This window comes from Ruditapes philippinarum, unplaced genomic scaffold (genome assembly GCF_026571515.1).
Source record: "Ruditapes philippinarum isolate M1 unplaced genomic scaffold, ASM2657151v2 ctg2085_1_1_1_1, whole genome shotgun sequence".
Classification (NCBI taxonomy): Eukaryota; Metazoa; Mollusca; class Bivalvia; order Venerida; family Veneridae; genus Ruditapes; species Ruditapes philippinarum.
Window position 1 is genome coordinate 156764 of NW_026857461.1, and position 25821 is coordinate 182584.

Sequence of the window (25821 nt, forward strand, 5' to 3'; positions counted from 1 at the left end):
ACTGCAGCTCTAAGCTGGAAAAATTGCAAATGACCCTGCCCTTGCAGACAGGACCAGGTGTTTGCCTTCTCTTTAATATTTCTCAAGTCCGTGGAACAAAGCAATCAAGTACTAGGTAAAACTGCACTGACAGTTATACTCAAGCATGGGACACCAAGCAGAAATATGAAGATGATTAGGCATCTGTAAAAATACAAGCAGCCATTGTTTAATGGTAAAGGTAGTGTACCTAAAGCATGGGAAATCAACAAAGAACATTTGAAGATGGTGATCAAGTTTATTAATATTACATCACCTTTCCTCTACGAGAGGCAAGGTTTAATAACTACAATAACACACCATAGCTTAAATATCTAGCAAGACTACATGGATATGATATATTAGTAAAACTAAATATATTTGAAAGTATGCATTCTAACAAGCCAATGTACCTGTAAATCTATCCACTCTGTAACCTCTTTCAATCATAAATCATCTTACAATGACTAACATATAAGATTGTGAATGATTTTTTTGCTGAATAATTAAAGCACAATGCAAGGGAGGCGACTCTCGTTTTCTCTACAATTAATGAAAGCAAGGGAAAAAACTGAATAAATAAACTTGAGGATCATCATATGGTCCCTGCCTTAAATATTGTCCCTTTTCTGTTTCAAGAATTTTTTCTGTATTATAAAGTATTTTAAATTACTAAGTACAAAAGATTATTAGAATCATACTAGATGTACCTACTACATTTTTGTAGAAATTCTTCTTTTTAATAAAACAATACACAAACTTAGAAATACTTAAACAAAAAATACTTTAACAAAAAGCAATTTAAAATAGAAAATGACTGCACCAAACTGTCACCATATAGTCAATTGCACATTCTGGATTACACTTTGCAAATAAAAAGCACTTTTCAAGAATATAAAGTTGTTATTATTTTAAATAACTTTTAGGAATGATTTAGAATCACACCACATGTATTTACATCTTTTATTAGTTCTGAACTAACTTACAATATTATACCTCATAATTAAATCTCTTTCAAAAATAAAACAACAAAAAATTTGTTTTGAAAACTATGGCACACATCTATGCTACAAACTCAAAGTTATTTATCACAAACAAAAATACTAAAAACTGAAAGGAGTCAAATAGTGAACTTCTTCAAAGAAAAGTTCTTGCTTAAAACACAATTCATTAACATGAAACTATTTTTGTTACCTAAACAATTTTTGTTTCATCATAATCTTAAAACAAATTATGGTGGAGAATAGTGTAATATCTATTTACATGTATATCAAACTATCTTACTTTTCAATTAATGAATTAAATGTGACAAGCAGATTATGCTAAAGGGAGAGTATCAAAACTATGGAAAGCTCTTCGAAAAAGAAATATCTATACAGCTTTAAAGTTCATAATGAAGAGTTAATATAATTAATATATAACAACTAAATGATTAACACTCATTGTCAAAAGCTACATATAATCACATTTTGCTAGTTTGCAATATATAATTAAAAAAAAAAACAATTAAAAAAAGTTATTAGTAGTCCGTAGATCTTGTTCGCCATTTTTCCCCCTGACTATATAAACGTCGAAAAAGTTGTTTTTGTTTATTTTGTTTTATTTTCAAGATGAACTACAACACTGATCACTTTATCAACTGATACTTTAGACAACAACAACAACAACAACAAGATGTATGAGAACAAAATAACTTCACTGCTCTTTGATATTTCTAAAATTTTTATATATAAGTGTCGAGCTATTTAACTGTATCTTATGTTTAACGGCTGTAATTTTTTCGTTACTTAAGCAAAAAGCTCCTCTTCAATACGCTTCTCCTGGGCTTCTAGCTCGTCAGATATCACCTTTGGCAAATCCTCGCCTACCTGGAGCTTTAAGAAACTCTTGTTCTCACGAATGTCGTCTTCCCAATAGTGCTTAGGAAGGCTCATTAATTCGTCCCACTTGATGTCACCCAGACCTTCAAGGTTGATGGAGCCTGCAGACAGGAAAGAAAAATACAAACACCATATCAATCAATATATACATAACCCGTATTCCTACAGCAGGACATAGGGATAGTATACAAGTCACAAGGGATAGAAGAAAAACAACAACCATAATTAAATAACTAAAAAACAAACAAGCAGCAGCACACAACTGATAATCTGTGGTTGTAAATGTCTAGCTGTAATGAAACCTATGAAATCAGAGGTAGTCACAATGTTGACAGGAGAACTGATTTTTATTACAGTTCCTCTTTGATACGTTTTCCCATTGCATCAAGTTCATCCATGATGACCTTTGGTAGATCTTCACCGACTTGAGACTTTAGGAAACTCTTGTTTTCCTTGACATCATCTTCCCAGTAATGTTTGGGCAGGCTCATCAACTTGTCCCACTTGATATCAGTAAGACCATCTAAGTTCAAAGACCCTGTTTGAAACAAGAGATAAATCTAACTCTTCCGCAACCACCCTGACATAATCTCTGTATAAACAATTTTCATACACAACCTTTTTTTTCCAATATTATATTTGTAGAAATCTATTTCTCAATAGCAAATTTTTGTCAGTCGCAAGTATTTATGTATATTTTTCTAATTCTACAGTTGACTAAATGAAATACTGATCATATATGTTCCTTTTCTACAGATGTGCCTAGTCCCCATTTGCATGTACGCCAGAAATTGGTAAAATCTCTTTCACAGTTTTCCAATTTTTAAATTTTTATTTATTTATTTTGTTGGGCTTTTATGTCGCACCAACATAATATAGGTCATATGGCAACTTTCCAGCTTTACTGTTTGTGAAAAACCTCAGGTGCCCAAATGGCATTATTTCAGGCACAAACTGGCACTTGAGAAGAACAATCAGAGTTGCGTAAGCTAGCTGCATAGCTTCCTGACAAGAAAAAATCCAAAGTCCCTGTCAGGATCAGAAGCCAAAGGCAAGGCATATTTTATAATTATAAACCAAATTTTACAAAATATTTCAAATTAAAATAATTGGCAACTCTACTGCATTTGTCATACAACTGATCGACATTATCAAAATGCAAATATTCAACATTTCATGTATATATCTTTTCATGGTTTTCAAATAATTCTACAGTTACCAATTTTCATAATAATTATTAGTGGGGTATTACTAAGAACAATGTAGCTTCCAGAATAATGCTCCTTATCCTTCAACTGTATTCCAAATACCATCTTAATATTTTTACAGTATAGCTTGAGAAATAGGCTACGTAACATTTTAAGTTTAAGCACAACAACAACAACAACAGCAACTATGTATTGAAATTTTATAATGGCCAAATACTCTGTAAAAGAATTGAATATCTTTGGCAGTTTTTGAAAAATGAACCTCAACAGACAGATTCCTAACAACCCCAAACAAACAAAAAACCAAGAGCATCGCATATGATGTTCATCCACATCTATTAAGGGCAATGACCAATCAATAAACAATATTACAAAAATTCTAAGTTAAAAAGGGACATAACTCCAAAAATATAGCTTTCAGAATAATGCCTCTTGTCTAGCAAATGCACCTTGTCATGATAAGTATCATCTTGATATGTTTTAAAATGTTTCAATAATGGTCTTCATAAAAGTTTTTGCACAACAACAAAATGATCATGCATCGATCATAATAGCTTCGAGACAAATGCGCTAAATATCATATTAAAAAAAGGGATTTTTTTTTCTTCAAAGTGATTTTAGAATTATGTGCTTACGAAAATGTCACATTTTGATAATTATTAAGTTTAAGGTGAAAAGCTTAGATAGTTCTGTGAAGAAAAAAATTGACCCAAACAAATAAGTTAACGAACATCGAAGAAGATGTTCAATAGCTCCACCTTTTTATCTTCAAAAAGTGTAGTAAAAAAACCACAATACTAACCTTTCTTTGGTAAATAACCAATGGGTGACTTAAGGGCTATATCTTCATTTTCAACTCTTCTCAGGATCCAGTCAAGTACACGGATATTTTCTCCAAAGCCGGGCCACAAAAATTGTCCATCTTCATCAGTACGGAACCAGTTCACATGGAAAATCTTTGGAACCTGTCAAGACGGAAAAACAAACTGATACATAAAAAGCAATATTTTACATTGTGACATCTATATATTCTTATTCTTTTGATGAGATTTTCAGTAAAACCGACTGAGTTTTCAGGGTATAAGAATACCTTCTGTATCCATCAATACTCAATTTTACTGTCAATCAAGTTAACTACTGAAAATTGGAAAAAAAGTGTGTATTCAGTTTGTATTTCATGAAGGAAAAAAAATGAGGTTTGAACCCACGCGGTCAGCAATCCTTAGATGACTAGTCCATTGCATTAACCACTCGACCATGCCGCATCACTTTCATCACAATTCACTTGTACCAGTATTAGATAAAACTATTTTAGTTACCTTATTAGGTGCATGATCAAGGGAAAGCCAGTGATCAAGGTATTTTCCAAAGTTGTAGCCCATGAAGGGTCTCATTGCCATTGGGTCGTGCATGATCTTCTTGCCAGTGAACTCAGCTGCAGCAGTAGCTTCTGATTTAACACATGCTCCAACCATTACACCATGACGCCAGTTGAAGGACTCGAACACCAAAGGTACGCCTAAATACAAAAACATGATATCATTGCTGTTTGCAAAGTCTTATTTTCACAAATACTAACATTTAATGCTTCAAGCTAATTTACTTATTTCACCTTCTTATTTGTTCATCTTAAAGCACGTAAGTATGCCTTCATAATAAAATAATACAGATCATGAATTACTCCTTTACATAAACCAACCTGTACGGAACATGTTGTAAGAATGTTAATTTGGTAACAAACCAAAAACTTGACACTCGGCTGGTTGTTCACAAACACTGTTTTTTTTAAAAAGTCAGTCTAACAAATTTAACTTTAAGGAGGAGATAATTCTAGAAATATGGATGCTAGATTTTATCATTTATAAACCTATATTATTATGATGTGGGAGTTTTAAGTAAATCCTATAGGAAATGAAGAAGTTTGAGTAAAAAATTACTAATTTCTCCAAAAAAATCTAAGTTCAAGGGGGACATAATTCTGGAAATAGTCATGCTAGAGTATTGAACCTTCTCACAAATAAAGGTAGATATATTAAGAAATAAAGAAGTTGTTAAAAAAAAATAAACATTTTTTTTTTCATGAAAATTCAAAGTTCAATGGAGGTAATTCTGATAATTTTTGTGCTAGAGTTGTAAACCTTGTCACATATGATGTGGTTAATGACCAGAAACTTATATTTGAAGTTTGAAGTACATGTAAATACCTTAAGAAATAAAGAACTTATAGTGAAAAAGTGTAAAAACTAGAATCAGAAATCTTGACAAGGTGGCTGATGCTTGGTAAGTATGACAGCTCTCAATATAATCCCTATAGTCAAGATTAAAATGACGTGTATAATCTCCATACTGCCATCTATACATATTTTAAGCATAACATTGTTTACAGGTCTTAATGACTTATCACAAATATTTGCCTTGTTTTAAGCCTATTTGTTGCCATAGTAACCAATTTTTTTAACATAGGAAGAAAAGAAAAAGACATGCATAATCTCCAGACTGCCATCTACCCATATTATAAGTTTCATAAAAATAATTTCAGTACTTTTTGCATTATCACCGGATCCAGTTTTGTGCATGGAAGGAAGGACTGATGGACACACAGCACGACAGACAGTCAGATAGACTGAGGGTAAACCTGATGATTTTCACTGCACAGGTCCTATAATCTATTTACCTTGTGGTCTCCTTCCTCCAAAGATAAAAGCTTCAATTTTCACTCCCTTTTTGTCCTCCCATTTTGGATGTATAATTGGACACTGGCCAGCTGGACAAGCGAATCTAGAGTTAGGATGAGCAGCTTTGCCTGGTTGCCCGATTCTATATGGCTGATTTAACCATGTAGTGATACCAATGTTCTATAAATAGACAAACAATATGCTGTTATCTTGGACAAGCCAGACTTCATTTTTCTACTCATCCCATATTTATGTTCTTTTTTTTTTATTCACAGAAATAACTGCAAAATTTTTTAATATTATTATTCCTTTATAAAGACACAACAAAATTACCTTGTCCACTTCTTCTTCAAGTCCTTCCCAATAGAAGCCACCATCTTGGGTCTCGGCAACATTGGTGAAGATGGAGTTTTTCATACATGTTAACATGGCATTTGGATTAGTTTTCATGTTTGTTCCCGGGCATACACCAAAAAAGCCAGCTTCTGGGTTGATACCATACAAGTCTCCTTTTTCATCAAATCTCATCCAGGCAATATCATCACCTTGAATATGTTGAAAAAATCTTTAATAATCAAATAAAAACCTGATATTTTTAAGTTATTCTCTTAGCTTATATTTCACATTACATATGCAGATTACTTATTTATTGTTTAGTTTTAATTTAAAATCTAGAGACTAGTTAGTACCTACACTTTATAATCCATTATTTTCATGAAGGCTCTACAAACTACAGTATGCAACATTTCTATACATAGAGCAATTAATATTATGTAAGTTAGTTTACTGACTTATTAAAAACACCAATATATTCACAAAATTAGACCAAAAATTGGTATAAAATTGTATATTTTCTGTTTTACATTAACTTAACAGCTTGTAAGCATTTCCTAGAATTGTCACTTTACTACAAAATTGTTACTTAAACTAGAAATGTGTCGTCACGCCACAGATGCCCCCGTATGCACCCACATGTCAGATGTTATAATATTAAGTTCCAAATTTGTTTTGAAAAAACTGTTGTTTTTTTTCATTTTAAGTTCAAAATTAAGGCCTTAAAACTATACAATGTTAACACAAACCATTTTTATTTCATTATACAAAGTTCAAGGCACTGACACTATTCAGTGTTAAGATTTTGTAAATTGCATATTGCATATTTGTAGCCAAATAATGACTACATACATTTCCACAAAAGTATGAGTGCTGAAACTGAAAATTCAAAATTTTTCCAACATTCAAGGGAGATAACTTTGTCCAAAATCATTGAACCATGACCAAATTCAAACTTGAACTGCTTATTCCTAAGATGTATCTATATGTCAAATTTGAGTTGAATGTGTACAACCATTGGGGAGATAATGAACGGAAACTAAAAATTTCTGACTTTTTGCAAAGTTCAAGAGGGATAACTCTGTCAGCTATCATCAAACCATGACCAAATTCAAAGTTGACCTGCCCATTTCTTTGATGCATTCATATGTCAAATTTGAGTTAAATGTGTAATTCTGTTGGGGAGATAATGAACGGAAACTGAAAATTTCATCAAGGGGCATTACTCTGTCAAAAATCATCGGACCATGACCAAATTCGAACTTGACCTGTATTTTCCTATGATATATCCATATGTCAAATTTGAGTTGAATGTGTGCAACCATTACTAACCAGCCATTTTATGGCGGGGGCATAAAAAGATCTTTCCTTCTTCTGTTTGTATATAAAAAGTCATACACACAGCTTAGACTGGAATAATACTTTGATCAAAGTTTGGCTAGATTTAGTCATGTGATTCAACATGTTAACTTTACAATAAAATATCATACAGACAGTCACTTAACCCTGCCCCACCCCTCAAAAAAAAAAAAATCATCTTTCCTTACCTACGCATCTGATTTTGAAGCCCGGAAGAGCAGATGTCAACATAGCCATGTTAGTTTTACCACATGCACTAGGGAAAGCTGCAGCGATGAATTTCTCTTTGCCTGTCTTCTCATTAGTGATACCCATAATCTGAAAAACATTAAAGACAGTATTTCTAACTTTATTTGTACCTTTTTAAAAACTGATTCTGACAAGAATATTAAACTTTGTTTACATTATGAACATTGTGCCCAAGTCTATTTACATAATGAACATTGTGCCCAAGTCTATTTACATAATGAACATTGTGCCCAAGTCTATTTACATTATGAACATTCTGCCCAAGTCTATTTACATTATGAACATTGTGCCCAAGTCTATTTACATTATGAACATTGTGCCCAAGTCTATTTACATTATGAACATTGTGCCAAAGTCTATTTACATAATGAACATTGTGCCCAAGTCTATTTACATAATGAACATTGTGCCCAAGTCTATTTACATTATGAACATTGTGCCCAAGTCTATTTACATTATGAACATTCTGCCCAAGTCTATTTACATTATGAACATTCTGCCCAAGTCTATTTACATTATGAACATTGTGCCCAAGTCTATTTACATTATGAACATTGTGCCCAAGTCTATTTACATTATGAAAATTGTGCCCAAGTGAAGTCTGTTTTCATTATGAACATTGCGTCAAAGTCCTGAACTATACACAAGAATGACATTTTAATGATGTCAATGCTTTGAATATCATTGTCCACATTTATATTAACAATTTCAAGTCTAACCTTAGAATTAAAGCCTATAATTATTTATGAGATAGCAGAGTTAACCAATGAAAAGTCAGTATTTTCAGACATCCAAAAATCAATAAATTCATTTTTGCTCATTCTTAATATTTAATGTGTAATTAAAAAAACAAACAAAAAAAACTAAACCCAGACATACCAACATATGTTCTGCAAGCCATCCCTCATCTCTAGCCAAGTTGCTGGCAATTCTAAGGGCAAAACATTTCTTCCCTAGCAAAGAGTTACCTCCATAACCACTTCCAAATGAACAAATCTCCTTCTTTTCAGGGAAATGCCCAATAAATACCTTCTCTGGGTTGCATGGCCAATGATTAATAGTCTTCCCTATAAATTAAGAAAATAAGGCATATCAATAAATGTCTGTCTGAAAACTGTCCAAAAATCAGGGTCTATCAAATAGAATTGAAAGACCATGCCTAAATAGAGCACAGACTTTAATGTATACAACAGTAATCCAATATGGATTTACTCCTTGGTTATGTTTTTAAAAATCCAAAATAAGAAGTTTCGGACAAAAAACCCAAACCATCCAACAAAAAATTTGCCCTAAAAGTGGCTAAGAAAACTGTTATCAAACATACATCTGTTTGTTTGATTGGGTTTTACGTCACACTGACACAGTATAGGTCATTTGGCGACGTTCCAGCTTTTACTGGTGGAGGAAGACCTTAGGTGCCCTTCCGTGCATTATTTCAAGCACGAACGGGCACCTGAGTAGAACCACCGACATTCCTAAAGCTAGCTGGATAGCTTCCTCACATGAAAGAATCCAAAGTCCCTGTTGGGATTTGAACCCAGAGTGGTGAGGGGCAAATGGTTTGAAGTCCTTAACCACAATAATCACTTCAAATCACTTGTCACCTATTTCTCAGCACCTATTTCTCAGCATTCAAATATATGCAAAGAGCTTAAATCTTTTTTACATGGATTAATATCAACCTATATTTTAAAAGACTGGTAGTTATACTAAGCTTCCATCACTTGCGGCATCATACAGGCATGTTATGGGGACTTCTGTCTGGTTTTGTGATACAGAAAATAATCCCTGACGGACAACTCCATACATTAATGCAAGACACTTAATTCAATATACATTATTTAATTTTCAAAGATACATACTCTGGTTTGGTCTTGGCGATCCCATTGAGTGTAAACACTTGACAAATTCTCCATCTCCAAGTACTGACCAGATTTCGGGCGAAACGCGCGCCATGATTCTCATACATAACAAGACGTAGTTAGAGTCTGTCAACTCGATTCCAATCTTAGATAATGGAGAACCAATAGGACCCATGCTGAATGGAATCACATACATAGTACGTCCTGTAATTATAAATGTAGATCTTAAGATCTTAATCTTATTGGGTTTCTGTCAGTGGAAAAATTACAATAAAAACAAGGAAACTGGTAAAAATTTATTGTTTTTATTTCTCCTCTCTCAGGATTTTCATGTCTACGTATTTGAATATATTCCATCATTTGCTTTTGTTGCCTTTTTTGGCAATTTGTACAGCTATAGTGATTTATTATCTTAAATGGAGATCAAAATAGGACGTTATTTCCCATTTACATTATGACAAATAATTTCACATACTTTCTCAAAGAATGAAATACTTATTCATTTGTGGTGCAATTAATGCTTAATGAGGCAGAAATGTAGGATATGCTCCTGGAACAATCAAGAAGTCTTACCTGCCATACAGCCTTCGAAGTTTTTCATTTGCGCTTCAGCATCTTCGGGAGAGGCCCATCTACCCAGAATTCCCTGTACACCTGGGGCAACATGTGGCACAGTCTGATATTTGTCTTTTGTACAAATCCAGGTCTTGGACTCTACTCTGGCTACATCAGCAGGGTCAGTGCGACAAATGTAGCTGCACAAATATAAAGACAAATAATTCTGGCTTTAAATTCTCAAAGACTGAATATTAGTACAGTGGACATGTATTTTGTAAATTCTATTTTATGTTATTTCACTATTAATGTATTTATGCAGAAAATATAAAGTGATAATTTTTTCTACCAAGTATCAATTTCGTTAACTGTTACTAGGAAGTTTAATCCATTACTTGATAAACCAATTATTTTTTCACCTCCCTAAAATCAAATAGTGATCTAACATGCCAAAACATAAAGACATCAGAAAGGCTTTTATATTTACTTCGAAAAAGCTGTTCATTTAATTCATATATTGGGGTTTTGTGAAACTGTCCACTCCATAAAATTCATGTGTGGTGTTTTGTCCACTCTATAAAATTTTGAGTCATGGGGTTTTGTCCTACATTCATTTTTAGTGTATTTTTAAAATTTCAAAAAAGTTTCTCATTTTCTAATTGCCTAAACCATCTTTTTTATTTCTAGCTTTTTGGCAATAGTACAGTTGTAGTGATTTAATATTTTGTATGAGAGTCAAATTACTACTTCGTTTACATTTTGCTACTTTTATGAATTATTTCACATTTATCATTTCTTTTTCCATGTTACAAGCATCTTACATGCTCTAAACCATTATTTAAATCAAATATGCCTTTTCTAAAGTGGTAAAAGAGTATTTGTTGAAATTATTTCTGAGGAATAATGTGCCTTTAAATACTAAATATAATTTTTTTTTATAACAAATTTTACTTGTTCTCATATTTGGGGAGTTTGTGGAGAAGACCTCTTTCTTCAAGCTTGTGAATGACTTCATCAGCTTCAGCTTGAGAACCATCACAAATATACAGACATCTAGGCTGACATTTCTGTACCTGTAATACACACAGAAGTATGAATTAACATTAACATGTCAAAGGTCAACATCAGGGACTGCGTTCAGGGCGAAGTCAGGCGAAAACTTCCCCGTAAATATTTTCACTTCGCCCTATATGATCTCAAAAGCGAAATTCTAGTCGCCCTAAAATCTCTATGAAATGTGTGACATGCATATTTCTCCACTCGATAATACTGCCTGGAGGCAAATTTAATTGTGTAATCTGATGTTATTAGCACACGCGCTGAAGCCATAGCGACATTTGGAATTCCACATTGCTAAAAATAGCGTATTGATTATACGGTAAATTAAGACTGTGAAAGACCCTGATATGACTGCAGCAGACGATAAAAAGCTAGCTAATTGATATTAATTAAGTTACCTCAAACGTATATTTGTATCTTATTTACAATATCCTCTGTACGTTTTGTTTGATTTACAATATTCCCTAAACGTTCTGTTTGATTTACAATTTCCCCTTATTTCCTGTTTGATTTACAATATCCCATATACGTTTTGTTTGATTTACAATTTCCCCTATATGTCCTGTTTGATTTACAATATCGCATATACGTTTGTTATCCCCATTACATTTATGATAGTAATATTCATCATTAAAACTGATGTAAATTGATAGAATTTGGATAATTATTATGAATTAAAGAACTTTTCTTCTTAATTAATTGCATTTAAAAGTTAGAGTCAGAAACTGTTGAACCTAAACAAAAAGGTTGTGTTGATTTAAATCAAATGCTAAAATAACTTTATTGAGCAACCAGTACTTCAGTAAATATCATCATAGCGATTTTCAAATACACATTTGTTTATTTTCTATGCCATATACATGTATATTTTATATGCATGTACATATAAAGGTGTACATGTATATTTTGTGAAAAAAAATCCAATGATATAACTCAATTTGATGATCACTTCTCCCTAGATTCCAAAAACTTCTCCCTATTTTTCCTGAAGGGAGAAGTCACTTTTCCCTAAATTTTCAGTCTAAGGTAGTCCCTGCAACATGAAAAGCAATTAGTATTACTGTATGCAATATTTTTGGATAAATTGTATTTCTTGTCATGATTCCTTTTGCATCCTGGACTTTTGTACCAATTTTGCTTCATTATCTCAACTATTTCAATAAATTAAGATCTTAAAAGTCAACATGTAAAGCAATTACTGTATGCAATATGTTTGAAGGATAAAAGAATGATAAATTGTATATGATTCCTTTTCACAAAGCCTTGGTGCATCCTGGTCTTTTCTACCAATTTTGTTTTAATATCTCAATTATTTCAATAAATTAAGATGTTAAAAGTCAACATGTAAAGCAATTACTGTATGCAATATTTTTAAAAGAATAAAAGGATAAAACAAGAACGTCTTTGTTAAACACAAATGCCCCCGGCTCAGATTCTTGTAACAATATTTAAAATAAAGGCTGTATGGGCAAAAGTGTAAAAAAATCTATTTTTAGCACTGGTGACCTTGACCCAACTGACCCAGAACTTCATCCAAAGGAAGAATTTCATGCAACTTATTTTCCTACCAAATATGAAATAAATCTGTCAATATATAAAGGCTGTATGGGCAAAAGTGTAAAAATCTATTTTTAGCATTGTTGACCTTGACCAAACTGACCCCAACTCCATCCAAAGGAAGAATACCATGTAAGTTATCTTCCCACCAATTATAATACAAATCGATCAATAAATAAAGGCTGTATGAGCAAAAGTGTTAAAATCTATTTCTAGCACTGGTGACCTTGACCCAACTGACCCCTACCTCCATACAAATGAGAATACCTAAATTTCATGTTCCTACAAAATATACAAGACATCTGTCGATAGAATAAGGTTAATTCACCTGTAAAAGTGTAAAAAATCTATTTTTGACATTGGTGACCTTGACCCAAATGACCCCTCACTAAAGGAAAAGGAAGAGGACTGCCCTTGGTATGACTATTATAAACATGAAAGACATTAACTTAAAAAATAAAGGCTGTATGAGCAGAAATGTTTAGATTTATTTTTTTACACAAGTGACCTTGACCTAGAGACGCCTAACGCAACAAAAAATTAGAGGACCGTTAAAGGTATCCACCTACCAAATACGAAAGATATCATTAAATAAATTAAGAAATTAGGTGAAATTTTTTGATAAATCCAACTCATCAAAACAATTCTAACTACCTTTTTGTAATTTAGTTAAAAGAATGTTTTGAAGCAGTTTTTTCCAATGAAAAGTTTAAGTTATTTGAAAAATATTAAAATTTTTACCAAATTACAAAAAATGATCACATTCTGTCCTGCTCCTATACTACTAAAAGACTATATGCTTGTTTTTTGAGAGACAAATTTATAACAAATATATTTATAACAAATTATATTTATCAAGTGTTTGGGAGTTTTTTCTCCAACCAGTATATCACACATTTGAATGACAGCCCTACATTTAAGTGCAAGTTTTATGAGAATTTAGACTAAAATTAGATAAAGGCACTAGTGCATGCAAAAGCAATAAAATCTTGTCAAGAAAAACAGCAATAAGACTACACATAAAAATGGCAAACCATTTTAACATTATTATAATGTAAGATTCTAGGATATAATAAACAAGATTACATGTTCAACTTACCCATTTGGCTACAAATCTCTGAACTGCCTTTGGAAGCTTGTTAAAGTCACCTTTTGCTATTGGTACATGCCCCAACTTTTGCACAACAATCTCATGAACCTCGTAAAACAAACTGTCATCACAATCATCCATTTCTTGTTGTCCTTTCTTCTGTGCCATGTTGGTACACTGTGTTTGAAAATTATTAAATATCTTATGCAAAGCCAATTTTGCTAATTCTTTCTGAACTAACACACTAGGTTATACATATACAGTCAAGCCCCGCCTAATGACCACCCCATTTTCACAACCAATCTGCTGTTACTATCGATTTTTCAAAGAACAGATATTTTCTTTATATTTCAATGGTCATACTATCTTAAATTGAGATCATCCCAGTTTTACTTAATACAGCCATTTTCCTGCAACCAATTAACAATTTCGCCTGTATTTAAAACTTGTTTATTAGACCATACCTGATTATTTGTAAAATCATGCATGTTGACACTTAAACACAAGCATAGCCTAGGCGTTCTTTATTGAATCAATGGTAACACAAGAATATTTTAACTAGAAAAATGAAGACTTTAATGGCATTGTTGATTGTTAAGATATTTTCTGATTGAAAGTAAGTTAAGCAGTTTGATTTCTTTTAAGTTTTGTTGCTTGTAAATTCTGCTTACTTTCAAATACCTTTGTCACAGGTGTTTTAAAGATGTACTGATGATATTTCCTTGAGCTATTTAATAGTTTATAAAGAAAGGGAAATAAAAATGATTTTCTTTAAAATCATTTTTATTTCCCTTCCTTTATAAACTATTAAATAGCTCAAATTATCAATAAAGCAAGAGTAAATGTTCAATTATGCCTTTTTTCTGAACACTCCTGAAAATACTTCATTTTCATTGACATGCAGAATAATATACAAATCATATGGTTACGGTACATGATGCCGCCAAAAGATGTCCATTGACCCCAACAGTAATTTTAGAGACAATCCAACATTAAAACCAACCCACTATCAAGACCATTTTTCTTCAGAAACACATGAAGCAGGGTTTTTTTCTGGCCTATTTTGATGATCAATATTGGGTCATGTTCCAATGCCGAAATGTATGTTTTTTTTCCTCAATTTCAAGAAATAGCATTAAGTTAAATTATTGTCATTTTGTTAAATTTAACTGCACTGTGCCATAGAAAATTGTAAATGAGACATGATTGAGTGAAATATAAAAGGAGTTTAATTAATCAAATGTCATGTCATGTTCCCAAAGTGCTGAGAAAAAACCCTGAGCTGTCTCACTAGCAGGCTAGGGCTCCATAATAATATAATTGAGGATATTTGTTTGTTCTGAGTAAATATGATTATATCACACTCTGAAGTGTAAAAAAAGCAATGTTTACACTAGCATATAGTACATGTGGAAATTAGGATATTTTCACGCTTCTGAATCAGCATGTATTATCAAAGAAAGAAAAACGACTGTGCATGTGAAAGATTTCCTCCAGACAATACCTGGACATTTCAATGTCTCTGGTGACCTTGACCTCAGACATGACCTGGATTAATCCGATTATGCTGGTAATATTAAGAATCATGATTATGGACATAGAACATATCATCCAAAGTAACTCAATTTTTCATATATTTTACTACTTTTATCTGAAGTTAAACTTGACTTCTTTCTCACACCTTGACCAGGACCTGAATTTGCACGCAACACTCCTCATAAAGTCCCAATAATGGTGAACATTTGTGCCATGTTACATATGTACATTGTAACAAGGTATGCTCTAGACAAAATCTAGACATTTCATTATCTCCAGTGAATGTGACCTTGCATATATTAAGCTTGCAAGACTCAGCATTAGTAATTTACAAACATTTTTAATATAATCCCTCATCTACAAAATTATTCATTAACATATTAACATATTTTTATATTCTTATCCGTCATTTTGATCGAAGTTTTGAAAGTAAAATTTGTGTGATTTTTCTTTTTAATTAGAAATTTGATACAACTAGAGCTATAATATTTTACTTTTAAATACATTTACAAATTTTTCATGAAAAAAAAAAAAGCATATAACTTTAAGGTCTATTGCACTAACTAGAGTAAAATCTACCAGTTTCCAGACAGAATTTGATTGTCAATTTTTTGATAACAGACATACATTAATAAAACTAACATACAAAAACATGAGCTCTAACTACGTCCAAAAACACAATTAATACTACCTGGTGATGTAGGCAATGTACAAACTGAAGGGTTAACCGTTAAATTACGTGAATAGGTCATTAAAAGTGTAAATTGTTCACTCTTGCAGAACCAGTGTCCAAGCTCTTATTCATATTTGTTTTTAACTGATAATTATTCTAATATAACAAAAATTTCTTCTAACATATTGCCTTTCGTATAAGCTGATTTACTGGAAAATGTTTATAATAGGAAAAAAAATTAATAAGTGTCGTCTGCATTGCAGTGTCTATTCTAGGACGCGCGATTGCGCGATTCACGCTAGTATTTCACAGATCGCGCACAATTCAAAATCATGTGCGTGAAAATCGCGCATCTATAAAAAAAGTTAATAAAATCGTAAAACTTCCATCCCGCATTATATTTGGTTGTTTTGTTTACATTTACATCGGAAACCGAAGGGAGTTAACTGTAAGCTAATTATAGTAATTTAGTACCGTATGGTACTGGTTACGTGAGTTGACGGAAATTAACAGAATGTTCCGTACCAACCGGAACTAGTGTGCTCGGTCTGACAGTTGGGCGCCATTTTAGTGTAGTAAATAATCAAGAAAAAACGAGGCAATTCCTAGCTTGGCTACGATCTAGACGTGAAAGATAGGTCGATTGTTTGTATTGTCAATCCCTTTATAATCAATCGCGGCAGTTCTGTAATAATCTGTTTTCGTTTAAAAATTAAGGGGGGACAACTTCTGCTGCCTTAAATAAATAACGCCTCAGTGTAAACTTAATGCAGACGATTTAACATTGGCAGTTTATTTTGGCACCCCTTGATTTTGAAAATCGCCCCCTTTTTTGAAATAGAGGGGGGAAAATCACCCCTATTTTTCAATTCCTAGAATAAACACTGCATTGTACATGATAATTGCTATCCCAAATTATATCCCGAAATAAACAAAATATTGTGCATGCGCAGAACAAATTACTTGCCCCAATGGGATGTAAGACTGTTTTTATAACACATGTAAGATATCCTCACCAAAATTTAATAATGTAACAACTTGGAAGGAACTTTATTTTCACACAAACAATTATACTACCCCCATCTTCATGACATATAATACTGATCGTCATAGATAAAGCCGAAATCAAGCCGTTATAACACTTGTCCGGAAACTGGTCTTGTCCGGAAACTGGTTCCTGACCAGTAGACTACCTTAAATTATACTTAGATTGACAAGGTTAATACCTCCTCTGACCTTGTCCTTGCTAACCTTAGATATAAGGTCATCACTTTATTTTTTTCATATGTGTTATCAAACCCACTAAGCATGAAACAAGACTGAAATCTTTGTAAGACCTTGACAGTAACATATTACATTAACAAATATTTTAAACAGGATGAAAAATGAAGTAATTTACTGCTGTTATCTAGTGGTTTTAAAGATAAATAGTACTACTTTAAACACTGTTTAAAAGTCATGTGATTTTATAGGTTGTAAAAAAATAGATAAAACGTATATGCATTAAATCATTTTTCTGTCAAAGTTATTCCTATCTTTTCATAAATAAAAAAAACACTTTTTTTCATGATTGAATACATGTCTGTAAAATATCTATTCTCAAAAACAACAAACAGGAAAGGAAACTAATTTAATATTCTTAACTAATTTAATATGCATATTTATTTATTATCATATAAAGTTCCATTTCCTACATAGCCATTAATAAATAAAAAGTTGATTTAACAATAAAAATATACCTTGACATATGTTCTCAAGTTACAATATATACATCAGTATACTGCATTGTTATCAACAGCTGATAAAATGAGATTATTATTTCACATAATTATAGATAAACCTACTGTCTATCTCTGCATCAGTACCATGATGCAAAACCTATTAAATTTTAAAGTTAAAAGAATTATATACCTGTAAAACAAATAGTCCTTTTCACACAGCAAAGAACTTTTGAGATTGAATACCAAAATATAGTGTCCTTCAAGTTCACTTTACTCAGTCATTCAAGGCCACGTCCTTGACCTTAGTCTGTTTATCATCTATTTTGTTAATAAAGCGACCTCTAAATGTGTTGAAATAACAAGGATTGGCACAGAATCAACGCGGACACTTAAGAAAACATGATAAACAACGCATACCTCACGTATCTTTTATAGTTGCAGACAGACGTTAAAAAACATAAACAGTTTCTGTTTCGATTCTAGATATTTGTTTTGTTCAAAGGTGTGGAAGTAGATCGTGATTTTTCGACAATAGGCTTACCCCATGAGCTATGTCATGAGCTGAATTATAATGAATAATTTAAATTGAAATCCAAACTTTAACCTAGCTTTAAAAAAAATCAAAATCTGTCGTATCTGTACAAATATTTGAAAAAAAATAATAGCTTACCCTCAGTTTTGCGTTCTGTAAGCCGGCCGGTCAATGATCCCAGTCACTGCGCATGCGTGTAATTGAGTGGTTCATTTGGAACGATTCGTTGCTTACCCTATCGCATCTTCTCGGCGATTTCCGTAACACTTCGGATTTAACAACCGCCAATCGCAACTAATCGGCCCTTTCCGTCAGTCTTTGGATTATAGATAATAGCCGAGGCAGTTCCGAATGAACAACCGCAACTTGTCGGTTTTTCCGTCAAACTTCGGATAAGGCCCTCGGAGACTAATTAGTGTCAAATTATGTCTACGAAGTTTGACGGAAAGGGCCGTGAAGATGCGATTGCCTCAAAGTTTGACGGAAAGGGTCGAAAAGATGCGAATGTCAAAGATTTCCGGTGTTGATGTAAACAAAAACATGAAAACATAAAAGTAAAAAAAAAATCTAAAATATTTCATTGTTGTAAACAAAGAAAGGTCTAGCTAATGGTTTCAGATCCCGTGTTAGTCAACGCTTTTAGATTAACGTTTATTATAATTAATCAATGAAATAATTTTAGAGAAAACAAAACAAACACCTGGCTTTTCCTGCATTCTTTGGTGGTAAAAAAAACCCCACTGAACAAAGATTACAACTAGTCCTTCATTGAAAGACATCGCATTTTCTTTTTTTTTTACAGTTTGACGTTTATCGGAAAATGTTGTTAAAGCGGATTTGACCCATGTAAAAAATAGCTTCAAATCCGCGGTTACGTCTAAAAATTTGGACTAAGATTACAACCATAGGTGTTCGGCGCGATGATTGGTCACTACCCCCGCAGCCCCCCCCCCCCTCCCCCACTCTACAGCCCTCCTACCTCTCAAATCCATGTAAAATACAGTATTTTCTGACATTTGAAACATGTTTTAATATTTGGTTTATGCTTTTAATTCAATAACCTTCATTTCCTACAAAAAAAATAAAAAGTTGATACATATATATTTAGTAAAGGTATGCAACTCGCCGCTCAATTTTCAGCACTCATCTTAATATGAACTCCATAACTTCAACATTTTTTCACCAATTTTCAATATTTTGGTACCAAATGGTAGGGAATTGATTACTCTTGAAGGAAATAAAGCTGTCATTACGATCATTTCAAGTTATCAGAAGATGTGTAATCTCAAACTCACCGCAAGTGTAACTCGACAGTGATCTGACCGCTGGGTTTTCTTCAAAATTACCCGACTAAACGGCAGTTTATTCGAAATGAATGAATATTTCATTGTATTGCGCATATAAATATGATCAAATTATATTATTATTTGTAATAACTGTTCAATCAAAACATCTTATAAAACTATAACAAACCTTTTTTCCGATATGCCAAATTCTCAAATTCAAAATGAAAGTACACATGTATAAACGGAAGCATTTGTATGGAGTATTTTCATTGGTCGTGTGAAAACCTTAGACCAATGAAAATACTCCGTACAAAAAATTAAGAGGAGAGCACTCTGTAGAACTATTACTTGCATTATAATTTGGAATTCAACATATAGGAAAAAAGGTTTGTTATAGTTTTATAAGATGTTTTGATTGAACAGTTATTACAAATAATAATATAATTTGATCATATTTATATGCGCAATACAATGAAATATTCATTCATTTCGAATAAACTGCCGTTTAGTCGGGTAATTTTGAAGAAAATCCAGCGGTCAGATCACTGTCGAGTTACACCTGCGGTGAGTTTGAGATTACACATCTTCTGATAACTTGAAAGGATCGTAATGACAGCTTTATTTCCTTCAAGAGTAATCAATTCCCTACCATTTGGTACCAAAATATTGAAAATTGGTGAAAAAATGTTGAAGTTATGGAGTTCATATTAAGATGAGTGCTGAAAATTGAGCGGCGAGTTGCATACCTTTACTAAATATATATGTATCAACTTTTTATTTTTTTGTAGGAAATGAAGGTTATTGAATTAAAAGCATAAACCAAATATTAAAACATGTTTCAAATTAAAAATACTGTATTTTACATGGTTTTGAGAGGTAGGAGGGCTGTAGAGTGAGTGCTGGGGTGAGGGGGGGGGGGTCTGCGGGGGTAGTGACCAATCAACGCGCCGAACACCTATGATTACAACCAAATCAAGTGTACAAATACAGGCTTCGCGAAAGTTGACGGACCGTCGGACATGTCCGGCAAAAATCAGGCCGGTCCGTTTTTTTTTGTCCGGTACGAATACCGGGATATATCCAAGACCGAGTTTTCTCCCTTGCTTAAAAAAATGTAAAACGAGTTTTGATTCGCCGTTTCATTATAAGTGTCCAATACATACGACTGTCAATAACCAAAATGACGGTGTTACTACATTATTACGCTGGCGCTACGCCCTGCAAAAATCGTAAACTATCCAATGAAGAAAAAAAAGCGAAACAAAAGGAATACGAGTCCAGGCGCCCGCCGAGAAAATTTGTGGGTACCCGGTAAATGGAAAAATGGCTGCTTTGACCATGAATGTTTTGATTTCCAGACAGAGTCCATCCACAGGTGCTTGAAACAAACTTTTTAAAGTTTTATATGGGCTATATACTGTATATCTTTATATACATATATAGACTGGTTATGTAAAATATTTGATTATGTGACTAGCGCCTGTGAGTCCATCAATCTGGATAAACTAATGTTTTATTTATTGGAATAAAATTGTGTTGCAAACCTTTAAAAGTTGTTATGTCTTTAAAAAAAACACCAAGGTATTACCATATACATATATTTGGGGAAAAAAATTTGGTCAGACAAAAGTTCTTTCGGCCAGACAAGAATTGAAAGTTTGTCTGACCGAATGTCAGGCAAATTTTTCAGCAGTTTCGCGAAGCCTGCAAATAGGGCCGTCCTGGTTCTGTTGAAAACCCACTGAACAAAGATTACAACCAAATCAAGTGTTGTCTGTCAAAAGCTATATATAAATTTGTGAAATATACTGTATCTAGTATATATATATACCAACAATAAATAAATTTTGATTTGATTTGTTGGGCCGTCCTGGTTATGGTGCAGTAAAATTCTATATTGCATGGACAAGATGCAAAAACCACTTTCTATATTAATAAGGGAACAAGACACTTCACTCCCCAGACGCTTCACCCCTCAAATTTTGAAGACACTTCATCTTTCGAGATATGGAAATTGAATCAAACCAGGTTTATGACTGAGACAGGTGTTAAAACTTAGAATGAATAATTTTAAGCTTAGCAAAGTGAGGTCACAGCCTGACTCAGTGTCTGTGAGATTTAGTGACGATTTGCCACACATAAGAATAGTGATAGGCCTATATAGCAAATTCATGTCAGATTCTTAATATGAAAGAAGGCAAAGCCTATGAATGGTCAAGTCACATAAAAAGATTTTCTTTCATTATTTTCTTAACATTTTTGATTTTATAGGTGTCATTCAGTATTTCATTTTCAATTGGAACACGGCAATGATTATTCTTATACCGAAAAGTTGCGATTTTAAATCATCAGAATTACTGGCTGATTATCACCGAGAAAAATGGCATCGCCCAACTAGATATGACACTGAAAGTTTCATTGATATATGTAGAAATCTATGTACAGTAGAAACCCTCAATTAAGACCATCATTGGGACTGGACCAAAGTGGTCTTAATTGCGGGGTGGTCTTAATTGTGAATATTCTTATAGATGCTTACACACTTTTTGACCATGGTCTATTTTAGTCATTTTGTATGAACAAACAGTATATATACCTGCAAAAACAACATAAAACTATGTTATAAATTATCATCTGATGGAAAGAAAGAAATTTAATATCAATTCTATTTTGTCTGATTTCAATATCAATTTCAAAATTAATTATTATATGATGTATATAATTCAACCCTCAAATAAAAAAAATAGTTCTTTGCATAATCAATGTGCTTAAAGCAAGATTAAACCACTCTAAAATTTACTTTCTCACCTTATTTCATACAATATCTCAAAGATATAAGGTGTTTTTGACACCTTGTCAAATTACGTGTCATGACTTAGGGCATTCAAGCTGATAATAACAGCAAATTTAAGATCTAGGTAGGTGTTAACTTTAAATCAGTGGTCTCAATACTGGGGTCAAATAAAGAACAAAACAAAGAATTGGGACTGAATCTGGTGGTCTTAAAGGTGGATAAGTGAGCTGGTCTTAATTCTGGATCATGAAACCGTTGACATAAAGAACAGAAAATTCCGTACTGTTAAAAAATGGTCTCAATAGCGGGGTGGTCTTAATTCCGGGGTGGTCTTAAGTAGGGATTCTACTGTATTTTTTATTTGATTTCTTTTTAAATATACATTTGTAGTCTAGAGCCAGGCAAGCCAATGCCTGTGCTCGCTTCACCCTCCCTGTCTTTGACTTCCCTGTATAGTATAACTTACTTAACGAAATGTAGTTACGAGTTGGCAAAAAAAATGACAAAATTGTCTTGGGACAAGTTGGCTATAGAGATACTATACTCATAGCATTTACTTTCACATTAAATTTAATCTCACATTTTAGATGAACAATACACTGTCACAGTAACCAAAATAAGAGTGACCTAAGTTTTAAATGGAAACAAATACAATATATGATAACAGACGCCAAGGAGACAAACAATAATCGATGCATGCGCGGACATTAAGAATAATTTTCCTGCGATTAAATGACAAACAGTGCACGGCAAAATGAACAACTAACATAACAAATAAATCGACCCGTAACATTTCTTTAAAATCATAAAGTAATAACTTTCTTTTGATAATGTTTAGCTTGACTGTTCAAATAATAGGGAGAGCTATTGTATTCAACCTGGTGTTGCAGTACTCGTCACACTTTGGTTAAAAGTTTGCATGAAAGTTGATATCTTCAAAACTACAGAAGGGAATGGGTTGAAACTTCACAAACTTACTTGATAGCATAATAGGAGGTCACTTTCCAGAATCCAAGGCCCATAACTTTATACATTGATTTAGACAGAATAATGGCCCTTTTTGAACTTAGAAAATTCTATATTATCCAGGTTCTTGTTGTACTATCAGGCACTGAGAATAGTTGAGCACACTGTTGTACTAACAGCTCTTGTCTATAAATATCATCAGAACTCTTAAGATTTAACATTACTAAGTTAACAAGAATAAATAGTCATAATGAATAAAATAATAGTATTAAGATATCAAGTGATCTACTTGTACATGTATGGTTACAAGGATAAACCAGATTTTATACAGTGAAAGTTATTCTACTCTAAACCTTTTTATGTTTTTACGTGTATCAAATTTCAAATATATAATTATATTCCTTATCATCACCCACATTATGTGAAAAGGCTCATAACACTAGCAAGGAAACTTCTAAAGTTATCTCCTCCTTGAACTTTGAGTTTTTTTTCTTTAACTGTTAATTCTTTATTACTTAAGCCAAGTTAAGGTATATGTACTTCAAACCTTAGATGTTAACATTATTAGCTTTGCATCACTTTCAAGGGGGGAAAAAAGAGGAAATATTTTATACCTGTATTATTTTATGTTGTTGCACAGTAAAATGGCTAGTAGACACCGTGAACATTTGTCGGGATATCTTGGTGCTCATAAAGCTGGTAAACCAAACAACAGCTCCTTGTCAAAATCAAAGGCAACTACTAGCACAGAACAAGGAACTGTTCAAAGGTAATGTGAGTTTTTTTTATCTTGATACTTTTTTTCATTGAAGAATAGAAATAATTCAATATGAGCATAAATTAAAAAAAATTATTACAATAAACTCCGCTTTTAACGATATTCAGGGGACTGCCGGCTTTATATTGATATATCCGGATAATGGGATATTGTTGTTATTGTTATATTATCCGGGGGGCAACCAATGAAAACATGACTGGAGACCACGGCAACAGCATCGTTATAAGTGGTATATCGTTATCAGTGATATTGTTGTTAGTAGAGTTTACAGTATGTACATTGTATTTTGTCTTCTGAATAAATTATAATTAAAAAGATATGTAAGAAATGAGCACACCCAATATGACCTTACTTAACTCAGCATTGATGAACTGTGATTTTTCTAGCAATGTACATTTATCTTAAATAATTCATCAAGGACCCTTATGCCCCTCTTGTTAATTATCATAACTGTTTATGATTGAAAATCTGTCAAATTCTATTACAGTCAAAGTAAAGATGTACCTGTTCTGTTCACATCTAGTGCAAGATCTCGTGCAACTTATCTGTCTGCAAAAACAAGACCGGTTGTCAAAATTACTGGAAAAGCAACAATAAATCAGTAGGATTTCATTTCGTCAAATTATATCTGATACAATATTAATATAATACAACTCTTAAAATTAAAAAAAAACAGCTTAACATTTCTAACCGGTTCTGCGATTATGAGACTGAAGGAGAATTTATATTTTTTACAGACTTTTTCAAATGATGTAAAATCCTATTAACTTGTTAATTAAAACCAGCAATATCTCAATTTCACCAATAATATGTAAATATAAGCAATTTAACTTCTGTTATGCTATATAAAAGGTGTAGCACTAAAATTATATAGAATTACAATTTGTTTATTGTGTACTCCAGTGCTTAAAAGATTTTCTTGATTATTTTGCTTTACATTAACAGTTTACCAGATGAGCTGTTGCTGAAGATATTTAGCTATCTGGATGCAGGGCATCTTCTGTTGGCAGCTAGAGTTTGTAAGAGGTGGCTTCCTGTTGCTAAAGACAAGTCAGTTTTATATTCTATAGAATGAATAATTTTGCATTTTGAGTAATTTTTGAGGGTTTTGACTCAGTTACTGTTAGTTTTTTACAAGATTTCAAGATTTGTTTAGGTTGTTGCTCGGCATTTTCTGACAATGGATTGTTAAGTAAATGTTCTCAAGAAAAAAACACCTCTTAATATATTTCACAATACAAAATGTAGTTAAGTTGATAAATTTACCAAAGGCATACTAGTATTTACTTTTTTGATGTGAAATAATTGGACCATGTGTCTCACTTGTTCTTGTTACATTTCAGTTTGTTATGGTGTTCTTGTTACATTTCAGCTTGTTATGGGAGAGGATTGTTGCCAGGTATTGTGGGCCATCAACATCAGCTTCTAATCAGACATTACAGTCTGGCCAGAACACTTCTGCTGTGAGCAGTAAAAATCTTTTTATCAAAAGGTATACTATAGGTCTTTAATGCTGAGGCAAATATTTTCGATGGATATTTAACTGTCACTTTGTTCTTTATTCATTATGTGTCACCATATCTCATAGAGCATCTAAACAGACCAATATCCTACATATTTGGTACATGGTACCTTCCATGGTCAACTACTCTTGGATGTTGTTTCAGATTAGTAGGGTTAAGGTTTTTGA

The 25821-nt window shown here is 32.6% G+C and overlaps 2 protein-coding genes across 4 annotated transcripts in view; one reads left to right on the forward strand and one right to left on the reverse strand.

Moving 5' to 3' along the window:
* Positions 1–263: 263 nt before the first annotated feature.
* Positions 264–18603, reverse strand: LOC132749828 (phosphoenolpyruvate carboxykinase [GTP]-like). 3 transcript variants are annotated; one of them, XM_060739731.1, is made up of 12 exons: positions 18446–18602; positions 13855–14022; positions 11091–11212; positions 10158–10339; positions 9585–9788; positions 8602–8789; positions 7662–7791; positions 6115–6326; positions 5781–5961; positions 4426–4625; positions 3909–4071; positions 264–1999 (listed from the first exon to the last, which is right to left on the reverse strand). In XM_060739731.1, exons 2-12 carry the CDS (start codon positions 14011–14013, stop codon positions 1806–1808), a joined length of 1935 nt encoding a protein of 644 aa, XP_060595714.1. In that variant the 5' UTR covers positions 14014–14022; positions 18446–18602; the 3' UTR covers positions 264–1805. The 3 variants fall into 3 exon arrangements, with proteins under 3 accessions (XP_060595714.1, XP_060595715.1, XP_060595716.1); XM_060739732.1 differs by lacking the exon at positions 18446–18602 and adding an exon at positions 17966–18099; XM_060739733.1 differs by having other exon boundaries at positions 1944–2436; positions 18446–18603.
* The window catches only part of LOC132749819 (F-box only protein 15-like), a 38795-nt gene continuing 31133 nt past the window's right edge, over positions 18160–25821 (forward strand). Inside the window, exons 1-5 of the mRNA XM_060739721.1 lie at positions 18160–18197; positions 23994–24122; positions 24619–24732; positions 25077–25181; positions 25504–25623. Coding sequence (XP_060595704.1) covers positions 18175–18197; positions 23994–24122; positions 24619–24732; positions 25077–25181; positions 25504–25623 — 491 coding nt within the window. The 5' untranslated portion in view covers positions 18160–18174. The remainder of the gene's footprint in view (positions 18198–23993; positions 24123–24618; positions 24733–25076; positions 25182–25503; positions 25624–25821) is intronic.